The sequence below is a fragment of the Mustelus asterias genome, chromosome 8 (assembly GCF_964213995.1).
Source record: "Mustelus asterias chromosome 8, sMusAst1.hap1.1, whole genome shotgun sequence".
Lineage (NCBI taxonomy): Eukaryota > Metazoa > Chordata > Chondrichthyes > Carcharhiniformes > Triakidae > Mustelus > Mustelus asterias.
In genome coordinates, this window is record NC_135808.1 from 111294099 (window position 1) to 111310156 (window position 16058).

The 16058-nt window shown below is 45.4% G+C and overlaps 1 protein-coding gene across 2 annotated transcripts in view; it reads right to left on the reverse strand.

The window, feature by feature from the left end:
- Positions 1-803: 803 nt before the first annotated feature.
- pif1 (PIF1 5'-to-3' DNA helicase homolog (S. cerevisiae)) overlaps positions 804-16058 on the reverse strand; it is a 38647-nt gene continuing 23392 nt past the window's right edge. For both annotated transcript variants that reach the window (XM_078219430.1, XM_078219431.1), the window contains 5 exons: positions 14487-14593; positions 14096-14183; positions 12998-13143; positions 10073-10264; positions 804-1156 (listed from right to left, as the gene is read on the reverse strand). In XM_078219430.1, the coding sequence (XP_078075556.1) occupies positions 1094-1156; positions 10073-10264; positions 12998-13143; positions 14096-14183; positions 14487-14593 (596 nt within the window). In that variant the 3' untranslated portion in view covers positions 804-1093. The remainder of the gene's footprint in view (positions 1157-10072; positions 10265-12997; positions 13144-14095; positions 14184-14486; positions 14594-16058) is intronic.

Consider the following 16058-nt stretch of genomic DNA (forward strand, 5'->3'; position numbering starts at 1 on the left):
AGGCCAGAGAGAGTATGGGACACCCAGTGGGGCACTGGGGGAGGGGACCAGTGATTGGGAAAGAGGGCCTATGAAGGAGCCACCCACCAAGGCCCGAGCAGACCAACTTGCCGGGTTTCCCCACACCTCAGTCCCTGACCACTTGCCGCTGGGCGAACAATTGTGGGCTGAGTAGGAAGTAGCCTTCAATGGACAGCGGCAGAATTTTAATGGACCACACCTGCAAATCCACTGATGAGGGTTCGTAAAATGTTGGCCCAGGTTTATTTAGTTACCGTACTGGCTTTGCTGTAGCAGGCAAGCAAGTAACCGAGGTAAACAGAGCAGGCTGATTCCAGATCCAATGTATGGTCTGTTCAGGCTCATCAAAGACAGCCACAAGGAAGCAATAACAATTGGTTTTACATACCTCCAGTGGCAGAACTGCTATTGCAATCATTGAAATAAACACATTGGAAAATCTAAGTGCAGTAATGTGCGGCCTAAGTGCCTCACAAAACTGGATACGAGTCACGCACATCAGCAGCCTGAATTAAACAATGCTTCCCCGAGGTTATAACATGATAAACACCCACAAAGGGTTGTTCCAATATACACACCTGTCCTTTGGTGTCAACTTGAGTGAGGTACCAGAGGGGATTCTGCAGCACAATAATCCAGCCAAAAGTCGACATCATCAGGAGCGAGAAGGAAGAAATGTTTTACCCGGGGAGGGGGAAGAGGAGGGCATTAATTCGGACTGCGGTATTAATTCCAACATATAAGGGGAGAGTGAAACATTTTCAATGACGAGGCAGGATGGAGAGAGTTTTACTCATTTAATTTTATTAATCGGAGGTTCATTTGTGATGGAGGTGAAAAATGTCACGGTTGGTGATTAGAAAATTGACACTGACACTTCCATTTCCACATCATCGGTTTCTTCTCCAATGCCAAACAAAATACCATCTAGTCTTATTGCTAGTTTAAAATAGAAAGCAGGACCCGTATTTGAAATACGCATTTAAAAACGGCGTAAGTTACAATGAAGAAGATCAAAATGGAGGTTTTCAGAGGACGACGTGGAAGAGGAGGATTTTCATCAATGGACACTCTACAATCTTCCAGGGATCCGGTTTTCCTGATCTTCCATTTCAATGTGACCATCCATGGTGGACTAAGATAAAGGGAAATAGGGATAAACAAGCTGATCAGCAAGCCGTTAGCAAGAAAAATTAAAAGAGAAAATAACTCGAGAGGCATTGAAGTAACCAAGTGAGTGAGTGAGTGGCACAGACAGTCTGGTGTGCTCTGGTAAACCCAGTTACATTCCTGTTACTTTAGATCCAGATAAACCCCAACACACAGCTGAAGGCAGAACCTATCATTTTCCACAGATTAAAATTTCTAGCCCCTTATATGCTTTAAGTTACTAGCTCCATGTTCAATATTTAAACAGAATCTCATCATCAGACCTTTTACTATTCAGTCAGAGCGTAGTGATAGAATTTTAATGTTCTGTCCATTACATTTTTGTTTATTAAAATGCTGTGTTCATGAATCACTAAGATCACTGGCTTGAATTGAGTCATTTTTGAGCTCACGACTCGAATGAAAAAAAGTACATTCAAATTGGTTAGATGAAAGAAGCAAAGAAGGAAGGGTGTTTATGTCCTATTATCTCAGTGTCTCACATGCTTTTCATTCAATGCGCACCTTGGCGGTGAATGACAGTCACGTAGCAATTACAATAGCCACTTGCAGAAAGCAACATTCCACAAACAGCAGTTATTATGACCGGGTCAAAATGAACATCGGAACAGGAGTGGGTCACTTAACCCTTTGAACTTATCCCATCAATCAACAAGATCCTAGCTGACCTGTGATCAACTCCTCATCAGCCACTTCTGTCCTATATTCCTTTTAAACAACATCAATAAATCTTAAGTTTTAAATTTAACGATTAAAGTAGCATCAATTGCCACCCTTTACAAAGAACAAAGAACAATACAGCACAGGAACAGGCCCTTCGGCCCTCCAAGCCCGCGCCGCTCCCTGGTCCAAACTAGACCATTCTTTTGTATCCCTCCATTCCCACTCCGTTCATATGGCTGTCTAGATAAGTCTTAAACGTTCCCAGTGTGTCCGCCTCCACCACCTTGCCTGGCAGCGCATTCCAGGCCCCCACCACCCTCTGTGTAAAATATGTCCGCCTGATATCTGTGTTAAACCTCCCCCCCTTCACCTTGAACCTATGACCCCTCGTGAACGTCACCACTGACCTGGGGAAAAGCTTCCCACCGTTCACCCTATCCATGCCTTTCATAATTTTATACACCTCTATTAAGTCTCCCCTCATCCTCCGTCTTTCCAGGGAGAACAACCCCAGTTTACCCAATCTCTCCTCATAACTAAGCCCCTCCATACCAGGTAACATCCTGGTAAACCTCCTCTGTACTCTCTCCAAAGCTTCCACGTCCTTCTGGTAGTGTGGCGACCAGAACTGGACGCAGTATTCCAATTTTGTTCTTAGAAAGTCTGGTTCTATTTTTTTTTTAAAAAGACCATGCTGCACCACCCTTAGTCCCAGGCTTCTCAGCCAGCAGAAATATTTCCTATCCTCCATTTCTGTTCACTTTAATGTTGTGAAAAGGTCCATCAAATCATCCCAGAACCTTCTAAATTCCGTTAATCACAACCCTTTCCTGAAGATTGTTTTATTTATACAATGCTGATGAGACTTCTCATTTACACAGTCCGCAAAGAGATAGATAGAGGTCCTCAGAGAGCTCTTGACATCATGGATCTTAGTGCAAGATAAATTGCCATAATCTGTAAGCATTCTCTATCACAAACACGCAATCACTCAAAGACATCAGGGCTCAAAATGAATTATAGTAATCTGCCAAGACATTTGTATTAGAATAACTGCCGATCAAACACAAGTAGAATAGAATCTTGGATCTTCTGGAATAACTGGCAGCGGAATTGACATAGAATGTAAACAAAAATGATGAACATCAACGCTGAGGGTGGGAACCTTTCTCTGCCCAGCATTACAAAGAACAATGTGTCGAGCTGCGGTTCCTAAGGGACCATGTTAGAGAACTAGAACTGCAGCTCGAGGATCTTCGTCTGGTTAGGGAAAGAGGAGGTGATAGACAGGAGCTATCAGCAGATGGTCACACCCGGGCCACGGGAGGCAGACAAGTGGGTGACGTCCAGGATGGGGAAAGCTCGGGTGATAGAGAGCATCCCGGTGGATGTGCCCCTTCACAATAAGTTCTCCTATCCGAGTACTGCTGGGGGGGACAGCCCACCTGGGGGAAGCAGCAGTGGCCGTGTCTCTGGAGCAGAGTCCGGCCCTGTAACTTAGAGGGCTAAGGAAAGGAGGAGGAAGGCAGTATTAATCGGGGACTCAACAGTAAGGGGGTCGGGCAGGCGTTTTTGCGGAGGCAGACGGGAGTCTTGGATGGTGGTCTACCTCCCTGGTGCCGGGATCTGGGATGTCTCTGATCGCATCCCAGATATCCTGAGGTGGGAGGGAGAGGAGCCAGAGGTCGTGGTACATATTGGTACTGCTGACATAGGTAGGAAGAGGGAAGGAGTCATGAAAAGAGAATATAGGGAGTTAGGCTAAGAGACTCCTGGATGAGTACATGGGACTTAATAGGATGGAGGGTTATAGGTAGGCCTAAAAGCTAGGGACATGTTCGGCACAACTTGTGGGGCCGAAGGGCCTGTTTTGTGCTGTAGTTTTCTATGTTTCTAGGTAGACAGCTGGGAAGGAGGAACGCAAAGGTAGTAATCTCAGGATTGCTGCCTGTGCCACGGGAAAGCGAGAGCAGGAATGGAGTGAGGTGGAGGAAGAATGCGTGGTTGAGGGACTGGAGCAGGGGGCAGGGATTCAGGTTCCAGGATCATTGGGACCTCTTTAGGGGCAGGTGAGACCTGTACAAAAAAGACGGGTGGCACTTGAATCCCAGGGGGACCAATATCCTGGCAGGAAGGTTGGCTAAGGCTACTGGGGAGACTTTAAACTAGAAAGGTTGGGGGGAGGGAGTCGTGATGAGGTGACTGAGAGCGAGGAGGTTAGCCCGCAAATAGAGAAGGATTGTACACAGTGTAAGAGGGAGAATAGACAGGTGATGGAGAAGGGGAGAGCTCAGACCAAAGTTTTGAGATGTGTCTATTTTAACGCCAGGAGTGTAGTGAATAAAGTGGATGAGCTTAGAGTGTGGATCGATGCTTGGAAGTGTGATATGGTGGCCATTACGGAGACTTGGGGACAGGGACAGGACTGGATACTTCAGGTGCCGGGTTTCAGATGTTTCAGAAAGGATAGAGAGGGAGGCAAAGTGGGGGGGGGGGGGGGGGGGGGGGTGGAGTGGCACTGCTGATCAGGGATAGTGTCACAGCTGTAGAGAAAGTGGAAGCCGTGGAGGGATTGTCTACGGAGTCTCTGTGGGTGGAAGTTCGGAGCGGGAAGGGGTCGATAACTTTGCTGGGTATTTTCTACAGGCCGCCCAATAGTAACAGGGATGTTGAGGTGCAGATAGGGAAACAGATCCTGGAGAGATGTAGGAATAACAGGGTTGTCGTGATGGGAGACTTCAATTTCCCAAACACTGATTGGAATATCCCTAGGGTAAGGGGTTTGGATGGGGAGGAGTTTGTTAGGTGTGTTCAGGAGGGTTTCCTGACACAGCATGTGGATAAGCCTACAAGAGGAGAGGCTGTACTCAATCTGATACTGGCTAATGAGCCTGGACAGGTGTCGGATCTCTCAGTGGGGGAGCATCTTGGGGACAGTGATCATAACTCTATCTCCTTTACGCTAGCATTGGAAAGAGATAGGATCAGGCAAGCTAGGAAAGTGTTTATCTGGAGTAAGGGGAAATATGAAGCCATCAGGCAGGAGATTAGAGGCGTAAATTGGAAGGAGGTATTCTCGAGGAAAAGTACCGAAGTAAGGTGGCAGATTTTCAAGGAATGCCTTGTCTGGAGTTCTGCATGACAACGTTCCGAAGAGACAGGGAGGTTTTGGTAGGTTACGGGAACCGTGGTGCACAAAAGCTGTGCTGAACCTAGTCAAAAAAAAAAGGAAAGCGTACAAAAGGTTCAGAGAGCTAGGCGATGATAGGGATCTAGATGAGTATACGGCTTGTAGGAAGGGACTTAAGAAAGAAATTAGGAGAGCCAGAAGGGGTCACGAGAAGGCCTTGGCAGGTAAGATTAAGGAGAACCCTAAGGCGTTCTATAAATATGTGAAGAGTAAAAGGATGAGATGTGAAGGAATAGGACCTATAACACATGAAGGTGAGAAAGTCTGTACAGAACCGGAAGAAATAGCAGAGGTGCTTAATGAATATTTTACCTCGGTATTCACGGTGGAAAAAGACCTGGGTGGTTGTACTACAGGATTGAGGCGGACTGAAAAGATTGAGTATGTGGACATTAAGAAAGAGGATGTGTTGGAAATTTTGAATAGCATCAAGATAGATAAGTCGCTGGGACCAGATGGGATGTACTCCAGGTTACTGTGGGAGACGAGGGAAGAGATTGCAGAGCTTCTGGCAATGATCTTTGCGTCGTTGATGGAAACGGGAGAGGCTCCGGAGGATTGCGGATGTGGTTCCTATATTCAAGAAAGGGAATAGGGATAGCCCAGGAAATTACCGACCGGTGAGTCTAACCTCAGTGTTGGTAAGTTGATGGAGAAGATCCTGAGGGACAGGATTTATGAACATTTAGAGAAGTTTAGTATGCTCAAAAGTAGTCAGCACGGCTTTGTCAAAGGCAAATCGTGCCTTACGAGCCTGGTGGAGTTCATTGAAAATGTGACTAAACACATTGGCGAAGGAAAAGCGGTACATGTGGTTTACATGGACTTCAGCAAGGCGTTCGATAAGGTCCCCCATGCAAGACTTCTCAAGAAAGTGAGAGGGCATGGGATCCAAGGGGCTGTTGCCTTGTGGATTCAGAACTGGCTTGCCTGCAGAAGGCAGAGAGTGGCTGTAGATGGGGTCTTTTTCTGAATGGAGGTCGGTCACCAGTGGAGTGCCCCTGGGATCTGTTCTGGGACCCTTGCTGTTTGTCATTTTCATAAATGACCTGAATGAGGAAGTGTAGGGATGGGTTGGTAAGTTTGCCGACAACACGAAGGTTGGTGGTGTTGTGGATAGGTTGGAGGGATGTCAGAAGCTGCAGCGTGACATAGATAGGATGCAAGACTGGGCGGAGAAGTGGCAGATGGACTTCAACCCGGATAAATGTGTAGTGGTCCATTTTGGCAGGTCAAACGGGATGAAGGAGTATAATATCAAGGGTAAGACTCTTAGCAGTGTAGAGGACCAGAAGGACCTTAGGGTCCGGGTCCATAGGACTCTTAAATCGGCCTCACAGGTAGAGGAGGTGGTTAAGAAGGCATATGGTGTGCTGGCCTTTATCAATCGAGGGATTGAGTTTAGGAGTCGGGAGATAATGATGCAGCTTTATAAGACCCTCGTCAGACCCCACTTGGAGTACTCTGCTCAGTTCTGGTCGCCTCATTACAGGAGGGATGTGGAAATGATTGAAAGGGTGCAGAGAAGATTTACAAGGATGTTGCCTGGATTGGTTGGCATGCCTTATGAGGATAGGCTGAGGGAGCTCGGTCTTTACTCCTTGGAGAGACAAAGGATGAGAGGTGACCTGATAGAGGTGTACAAGATGTTGAGAGGTATAGACCGGGTGGATTCTCAGAGGCTTTTTCCCAGGGCTGAAATGGCTGCTACGAGAGGACACAGGTTTAAGGTGCTGGGGAGTAGGTACAGAGGAGATGTCAGGGGTAAGTTTTTCACTCAGAGGGTGGTGGGTGAGTGGAATCAGCTGCAGTCAGTGGTGGGTCGCACTGTTTGTGCTGTATTTTTTCTGTGTTCTATGTGTTCTCGGTGTACAACATCTTGTACACCTCTATCAGGTCACCTCTCATCCTTTGTCTCTCCAAGGAGTAAAGACCGAGCTCCCTCAGTCTATCCTCATAAGGCATGCCAACCAATCCAGGCAACATCCTTGTAAATCTTCTCTGCACCCTTTCAATCATTTCCACATCCCTCCTGTAATGAGGCGACCAGAACTGAGCAGAGTACTCCAAGTGGGGTCTGACGAGGGTCTTATAAAGCTGCATCATTATCTCCCGACTCCTAAACTCAATCCCTCGATTGATAAAGGCCAGCACACCGTACGCCTTCTTAAACTCGAAAGGGTCTTTTAAGAGACTTCTGGATGAGTACATGGGACTTAATAGGATTGAGGGTTATAGGTAAGCCTATATATAAGCCCAGGTAGGTAGGGACATGACCAGCGCAACTTGTGGGCCAAAGGGCCTGTTTGTGCTGTATTTTTTCTGTGTTCTATGTTCTAATACAGCACAGGAACAGGCCCTTCGGCCCGCCAAACCTGCACCGATCATGTGTTCCTAACTAGACCATCCGTTTGTATCCCTCTATTCCCAGTCTGTTCATGTGGCTATCCAGATAAGTCTTAAATGATCCTAGCGTGTCTGCCTCAACCACCTTGCTTGGTAGTGCATTCCAGGCCCCCACCACCCTCTGTGTAAAATACGTCCGCCGCATATCCATATTGAACCTTGCCCCCCCCTTACCTTGAACTTATGACCCCTTGTGTTTGTCATTTCTGACCTGGGAAAAAGCTTCCAACTGTTCACCCTATCTATGCCCTTCATAACTTTATAAACTTCTATTAGGTCACCCCTCAACCTCCATCTTTCCAGGGAGAACAACCCTAGTTTACTCAATCTCACTTCATAGCTAATACCCTCCATACCAGGCAACATCCTGGTAAACCTTTTCTGCACTCTCTCCAAAGCCTCAACGTCTGTCTGTGTGGAGTTTGCACATTCTCCTCGTGTTTGCGTGGGTTTCCTCCGGGTGCTCCGGTTTCCTCCCACAGTCCAAAGATGTGCAGGTTCGGTTGATTGGCAATGCTAAAATTGCTCTTAGTGTCCTGGGATGTGTAGGTTAGAGGGATTAGTGGGTGAATATGTAGGGATATGGGGATAGGGCCTGGGTGGGATTGTGGTCGGTGCAGACTCGATGGGCCGAATGGCTGCTTTCTGTGCTGTAGGGTTTCTAAGATTTCTAATGTCCTCCTGGTAGTGTGGCGACCAGAACTGGACGCAGTATTCCAAATGTGGCCTAACCAACATTCTATTTAACGGCAACATCATATGCCAACTTTTATACTCTATGCCCCGTCCAATAAAGGCAAGCATGCCATATGCTTTCTTCACCACCTTTTCCACCTGTGCTGCCACCTTTAAGGATCTGTGGACTTGCACACCCAGATCCCTCTGTATCTATACTCCTGGTGGTTCTGCCATTTATTGTATAGCTCCCCCCTGCATTAGATCTACCAAAATGCATCACTTCGTATTTATCTGGATTAAATTCCATCTGCCATTTCTATTAGAAGCTGTCAGATCAGCCGTATTGTGATTCAGGTACAGAATATAACGAGAGAATCTCGATGATAGAGGTTTTCGAACTTGGCAGCTTGGATCCATCATGAGGGAGAGTCTGCAAGATCATCAAATATCTTCCCCACTGCAGCCCGGCCACAAGCATAATGCCTTGGCAAATTCAATACCTTTCTGTATTTCTTGACTCCCTAGCTTGTTATTGCTTTTCGCCATATACTATTAGTAAAGTAATAATTTCTACAATGTTCTCCTTTGGGTAGGTAATCATGTTTTGTATCAATATTCCTTGGGAGTAAATCATTATTTACCAGCCTTCTCAAGACAACTTTGAAATTCACTTTTCTATGTGACCTCTACCTTAATGTCCAAAACAGAACAAGTTCATCGCAGTGCACAAGGGAGGTCTTTTCATTTTCTACAAAACAAAAGCTTTATGGCAAGGGTAGAACTGCGAATTTATGTTCAGTAATTGGCAGCTTTCTCCCCTGTAAACTGGATCACTCCAGAGCCCGTGCAAAGACTATTGCAGCACTTTTCACATAGCAATTCTATCCTGACTGGAGGAATACTAAGAAACTTTTTTCCCCCCCCATTGTTTTAGCATAGGTTCAAACCGAGGTCCCAGTGGTGAAAATAATAGTGCAACTAAACCAACCAATTCCTGCAAGTTGCTTTTTGTAGTGTGTAAAGAAGTGGACAAGTAAAACAAAAAAATGCAGTACAGTACCGAGCAATCGGACACATTTTGCTCTACAATTATACAACAGACCCATCACATGATGCATCTATTTGGAAAGTTGCCAAACAAAGCTGGCAAAGCACTGGTAACAGGTCAGAAATTGGCACAAGCAGGGGAGTTTTTAATCTCCAAATCGTGGGAAAAGAGTGGGGAGCAGTTAAAATAAAGTCACTCCACTTGCTGCATCCACTGAACTAACACGGGTGACCCGATCATCATCCTTCCTCACCAGCCGATTCACACACTGCCAGAAACAGCCAAGCAGCTGGCCAGCGACATTCAAAGAAGGACAAGGGCAGCAGATGCATGGGGGACACCACAACCTGCAAGTTCCCCTCCAAGTCACACACCATCTTGACTTGGAAATATATTGTTGTCCTTCACTGTCAAAACCCTGGAACTCCCTCCCTAACAGCACTGTGGGTGTATCCACACCACATTAACAGCAGAAGTTCAAGGCAGTGGCTTACCACCACCTTCTCAAGGGCAATTAGGGATGGGCCTAAACAGCAACATCCACAACCCATAAGAATTTTTTTAATGTTAGGCTGCACAATTAAACTTTGCTGGGCCTTTGACTTATTGCCATCCTCCCATGTCAGCTTCCTATTGCAAGTTAAAATCACCCCTTTTAGTTTTAGCATACATAAAATGTTTGATTAGTTTTAAGTATTTAAGTAAAATAAACAGGCTTTCCACAGAGACAATGATAAAATAGATATTACATTGAAAAATAAAACAAATCTAAAAAATGGACTTGGCAAATACTGGGACTGACCCCTTTCTCTGACCAAATGCTCCAGGTTTCTACAAAACAGCAGATTCACAGAACTGAAATTTAGACCTGGCATCGTCTCTGCCATCCCACTCACCTGCATCAGGATCTGCTCCTTTTTTAATCTGCTATAAAAACGTAGGACGTCAGTGCTCGCATGGACCACTCTGCTGTCAAAGTCCATCACTCGAAGACCTTCCAGGCTTCGAGCACGAGACAGAGCTACATACGCCTGGCCGCTTTCAAATACCCGTGCCAGTGAGATCTCCACACAGTCTAATGACATACCCTGAGACAGAGGGAGGAGGAAAACAATGGAATGAATGAAACAAAATATTTTAAAAATCAAAATTATTCCAGACACACGCCACTCCTAACCCAGTAACATTCTCACAAATGGACAAAAGAATTAAAGTCAGTGGTGGTGCAGAATGGGCTGTTGAATTCTATAATAGGGCACAACCCAGGGAGTGTGGGCTGCAGCAGGAGAGGGGTGTATGGAAAGGGTTAAACGGGCAGCACTATAGCATCCACACTCACTGCAGGCAGACAGGACAAAATACAAATAACTATATCTCAGATGGCTCTAAAACAGTCACATCCCAGGTGTTATCACTCCAAGGTTATAACAACCATATGAGAATTGATATCACTTATCAAAGCTCCAAAAGGTCTAGAGGAACCATTGTGCCTCTAAAAACTTAATCAAATATCCAGAAGATGGGACAATTAACACCCCATCAAAATCAGTTTGACAAACACAATGCTTTGATATTGTAAACAGGTAGACAGGAGATGTCCAGAAAATGATTAAAACTAAAGCACACAAGACAATGGAACCATACAATGTAATCAAAAACAGAACTGTAACCAATTCAAAGTAACAATTTACCTGATGTAAATGTAATGCTTTGTAATGTCAAGAAAGGGGTATAAGAATCTGTAAGAGCCAGTGCTCAGTAGAGTAGCTCGGAAGCAAGCTGTAGTTACAGCCACAAGTTCTGCTCTCCCTCATGCATGTTGAATAAAGCCATTTTTGTTGAAGTCCTACATGGTCTCAGAAGACTCAGTTCGTTCATTCCCTCCTACAAATTCCCATCACCTCTTTTACACTAAAGTACAAATCAAGGGGTGGAATTTTCCAGTCATTCACGCCACCAGATTTTCTGGTCCCGCTATAGCAAACGGGAATTTGCCTGAGTGCCAAGTTCTCCCTCCTAGCTTGCAGCAGCGGCGGGAGGCGAATGGCCTGAAAATTCCAGCCACTTCACTATCAGAAATCACTATCAGACTTCCAAGTTAGTTTTTATTTTAAATCTGTACAATGAACTACAACAGTTTGTCTACACTTGTTTGTAGGAAACAGACTAAAGGGAGACCTGTGTATTTGTTATTTCCCCGATTCCTGATATAGACAGTTCCTCTCAGCTAGTGGAAAGGTGACAAGGGAACTTATATGGCTTATAATGTCCATCAAATGGAATCTCTTCCAGTAACTGACTTGCCCCTCCAACAAAGGATCACAGAGCCCCAAGCCATCGCTTAAATTAATCTTTGGACCAGCTTCACTGGCAAGATCTCACCCACAAGAATCTGTATCCGCGCCTCGGAGGTTTGAAGCTGTGGACTAAAAATATCAGCTGCAGCCTACCTGTGAAATGCTTTGTTTCATAACTTGTGCATTCAATGTGGAGGTGAGATGTTTGTGTGTGTGTGAAGGGAGAGGAATGGTACATTAACCACTGGAGAACCAATGGAGAATTCAGCATCAAAATAAAGATAAACAGATTTGAGGGACTGGCTTGTGACTGGCGTTGTGTACCCCGCCCCCAGGTCATACAACGCCAGATCAGCCCTCATTGTGTCACCCCAGTTAAAATGACTATGGACAGGATGCACTAGCACCTCTTGGTTCATGGTGCGGACAGAGTTGCTGAATGGGGAAGGAATGGTGAGATCTCAGATCTCACTATAGTGTGGGAGTTCAAAGTTTTACATTTAATAATCATACATTTTGTAAAAAGTTACTGAGGAAATTCTTTGAACGAAAAGATCTCTTGGACTTCCACTTCAAGGGCATTCGACAGACAACCAGACAGGTCAATCAACCAAGGTATTGGGCAGAATCATATCCCTTTCCCCATGGGAGTTCCAGCCTCCAGTCCGATTTAGTCCGTGGCAGGAAGGTCTGTGTACGGTCTTCCCATCTGTTGAGGCCCTTAAGAGGGCAATTGCCATGCCCACTTAAGGCATCATCCTGCTGGCACTGGTATTAATCCAGCAATGGGTAGGAGCTCATGATGCAGGCAGCATGACGTAAATCTGTGTGGGTAGCCATCCATGGTGGTGATGGTGGGTGGTTGGGGGGGGGTAGGGGTGCGGGGGGAGGGTTGGTAGACTTTGCAGTTGCGAATACTGCCATATACAGCAATAAGGGCAGCATGGTGGCACAGTGCTTAGAACAGCTGCCTCATAGCTCCAGGGATCAAGGTTCAATTCCAGCCTTGGGTCACTGTCTGTGTGGAGTTTGGACATTCTCCCAGTGTCTGCGTGGGTTTGCTACAGATGCTCCAATTTCATCCCAACTTCAAAAATGTGCAGGTTAGGTGGATTGGCCATGCTAAATTGCCCCTTAGGTGTCCAAAGCGGTACAGGTTAGGCAGATTAGCCAAGGGAAATGTGTGCATTTACAGGGATAGGGCAGGGAAGAGGGCCTCTGTAAGATGCTCTATCAGAGAGTCAACGCAGACTCGATGGGCCGAATGGCCTCTTCTACATTGTAAGGATTCTATGATTCCATGAATAGGACTGCCGAAGAAATCTGAGGGATCTGTCTTTGTGGTATTGGCTAAAGTGTAATTTCGTGAATTCCATGGAATATCATTTGTCTGTTAGATTAACCATAAATTGTGTTGATTTTAGTTTGATTTTTTACAGTAAAAAGTTTCAAAAAGTGAAACTTTGTCCAGCAGTTTGCTGTCACTAGTGTCATTTGGGCAATTTGATTCGTTCAAAACAATACCTGACTCTTGTGAATGGAGATGGCCCAGGCCAACTTTAGAGGTAGCTGGTGTCTTGTCAGGTGGGTCCCACCTAAAGCTTTAATCATCCAACGTTCTGGCTTTATCGTCTCTGTTACACCGCATAAGAACCGCACTCGGGGCAGCGCTACAGGAATAAAAGAAATCTTCAATAGCTCTTTTGTTTCAATTACTGAGAAAGACGTACGTAACATGTAACCACTCTGTGGATGCCTCATGATAAATATAAAGCCCCAACACAGTCACACATAAAGCTGTACGCAATCACACTTTTATGGAGAGGGCACGGATGGATGGGAATCTTGAACCAGAAATTCAAAAGTATTGATTTACCAGATAATCTGCATGTATGAACTTAAGGAAGTCTTAAATATTTTCTGCAGGTTTCCCACCCTACAGCCAGCCTGAGAATGGACTAGAATGGAAAAGGAAAAGCCTGCACGACCAGACCGCAGCTGGGAGCAGAGACTAGAAAGAGGGGGAGAGATCGCAGTTGGGGTGGGGGGAGCTGCGGTTGGAGGAGGAGGTTGGTGGGGAGCGAGGGTCTTCGATCATGGAGCTGGAGGCAGGTAAGATCGTTCGGCTGGGAGAGGATACAGGAAGAACATTCCTGCTCCTCCTGGCCCACAAGCAGTGCTGTAAATACGTTTACCTCATGGGCCTGGTCTTCACGGCTTCAATAAGCTGCTGGGTTTTCCGCAGAGTACCAAGAAACTCAACTGAAATGTGTCAAAAATGAAAACCCTGTAAAAAGGTGGAGGCACGCAATATCCTTAACAACCCTCATCATGTGACCCATCACAGAGCAGATCGATCACTTGCTCCCCTTCCCATCTCTGTTCAAACCAGTGGGCAGATTCGAAGCGGGTTAGGGCCATGAATGTGTTATCTTCTCATCTGTTTTTTGAGGGGTTACAATTAGCACTGTATCTCTTGCCACCAGAAGAACTTATTGTTTTGTTTGATGGAAGTCTATCAGAATAAAAAAAAACATTTTCCCATACCTCCTACTTTTGGAATAATTAACCACATTCATTCACCTCATAACCCAGCTTTGACGGCTGTAAATAAGCACCTACGTTTGTTTCCTGGTTCAAAATCAATGATAACTCCTCGAGCCCCGTTTACCATTCCCCGCTCTATGTCCAAGTTTTTAGTCAGCATCACCTGTAGAACAGAGAAAGCCAGGTCAGGATGGAGACCATTATGATCAGAGGTGTCCCTGTGTACAAAATATCCCTCAGTTACTACCTTAGCATGCAGAGGCTCTCTGTTGACACTGGCATCCAGTGTTTTCCTCTGGTTACCATTGAGCAACATAGTCTAGCATTGTTTACATGACTGGCCACCAAACCAGTGGAAATACAAATCACAGGGTCTAGTGGAAATCTCAAAATACAAGGATAATAAGAATATCTGAGTGGACTAGATCTAGTACAGGAACAGTAGTCTTTGATATTAAACACTAACCTGTGCCCCTTTCTTCAGTTGCAGTGTCTGAGCTGCCGGGCATTGTGCATTTAATGTCCGTACGAACATGGGATCACTGTCAACTGCTTCAAACGTTTGCAACTCTCCTGTAAACACACAAATCATAATGAAAACAGGTGAGCACCGCTCAGGGACTAAAGTCAACTCAGCTGTCTAGCTCCTGCCCCGCAATACAAGGGTTGCACTAAGTTGACTGCATTTATCGCAGTGAAAGTGGAGCTCATTATGACTTCCTGTTACAAAGTGAGAGCATCCATGGAAATGCAGGGTATGTTACAGCTGCCCTTTTACCTCCTCTCTCCTCACTGTCCAAAAAGCCAAATGTTGCTTCCAAGTGAAGCAGCAATTTATGTATACTTCTTTCAATTTAGTATCTGGCATCACTGCTCACAATGTGGTTACCACAACACCTCTACCTTCTCAGGAGGCTAAGGAAATGTCCACTATGACTCTCAGCAACTTTTACAGATGCACCATAGAAAGCACCCTATCTGGATGTATCACAGCTTGGTATGGCTCCTGCTCTGATCAAGACTGCAAGAAACTACAAAAGGTTGTAAGAATAACCCCGTCCACCACATCACATAGGGGATTGGCAGAGTAAATATGTGGGGTCACGGGAATAGAGCCTGGGTGGGATTGTGGTCGGTGCAGACTCAATGGGCCGAATGGTCTCCTTCTGCACTGTAGGGATTCTATGATTCTATTACAAACAAGCCTCCCATCCACTAACTCGGTCTACATTTCCTGTTGCCTCGGAAATACAGCCAGCAAAATCAAGGACCCCATGCACCGTGGACATACTGTCTTCCAGCTTCCTCCATCGGGAAAAAGATACAGTCTAAAAGATGTGTTGGTTAGGTGAATTGGCCATGCTAAATCCTCCCTCAGTGCACCCGAGTGTGGCAACTGGAGGATTTTCACAGTAACTTCATTGCAGTGTTAATGTAAGCCTACTTGTGACACTAACAAATTAACTTTAAACAAAAGTCTGAGATCACGTACAAACCGACTCAAAAACAGCTTCTTCCCTGCTGCCATCAGACTTTTGAATGGGTCTACTTTACATTAAGTTGATCTTTCTCTACTCCCTAGCTATGACTGTAACACTACATTCTGCACTCTCTCGTTTCTTTCTCCCCTATGTACTTCATGATTGGTATGTTTTGTCTGTACAGCGCACAAAAAACAATACATGTGACAATAATAACTCAAATCAAATCAAATCCTCAATGTGGCCTGTCAGTTTAATTCTCCGCACACCCAGAGTATTCCTTTTGTCCTTGTCCCACCCACCCCTTGCTCAAAACCTATTACATCTCTAACTTTTCCTAATTGCAATGAAAGGCCATCAACCTGAAAGGTTAACTCTCTCCACAGATGTTGCCTGACCTGCTGAGTGTTTCCAGCGTTCTGTGTTTTTATTTTGGATACAAGTTTTATTCATTCTTTGTGTTTAACACAATCACTGGCTGCTCAACACTGATGATCTCCATTGCTTTCCATTCCAGCGATGCCCCAGTTAACATTCCCAACCTCACTTCAAAATCC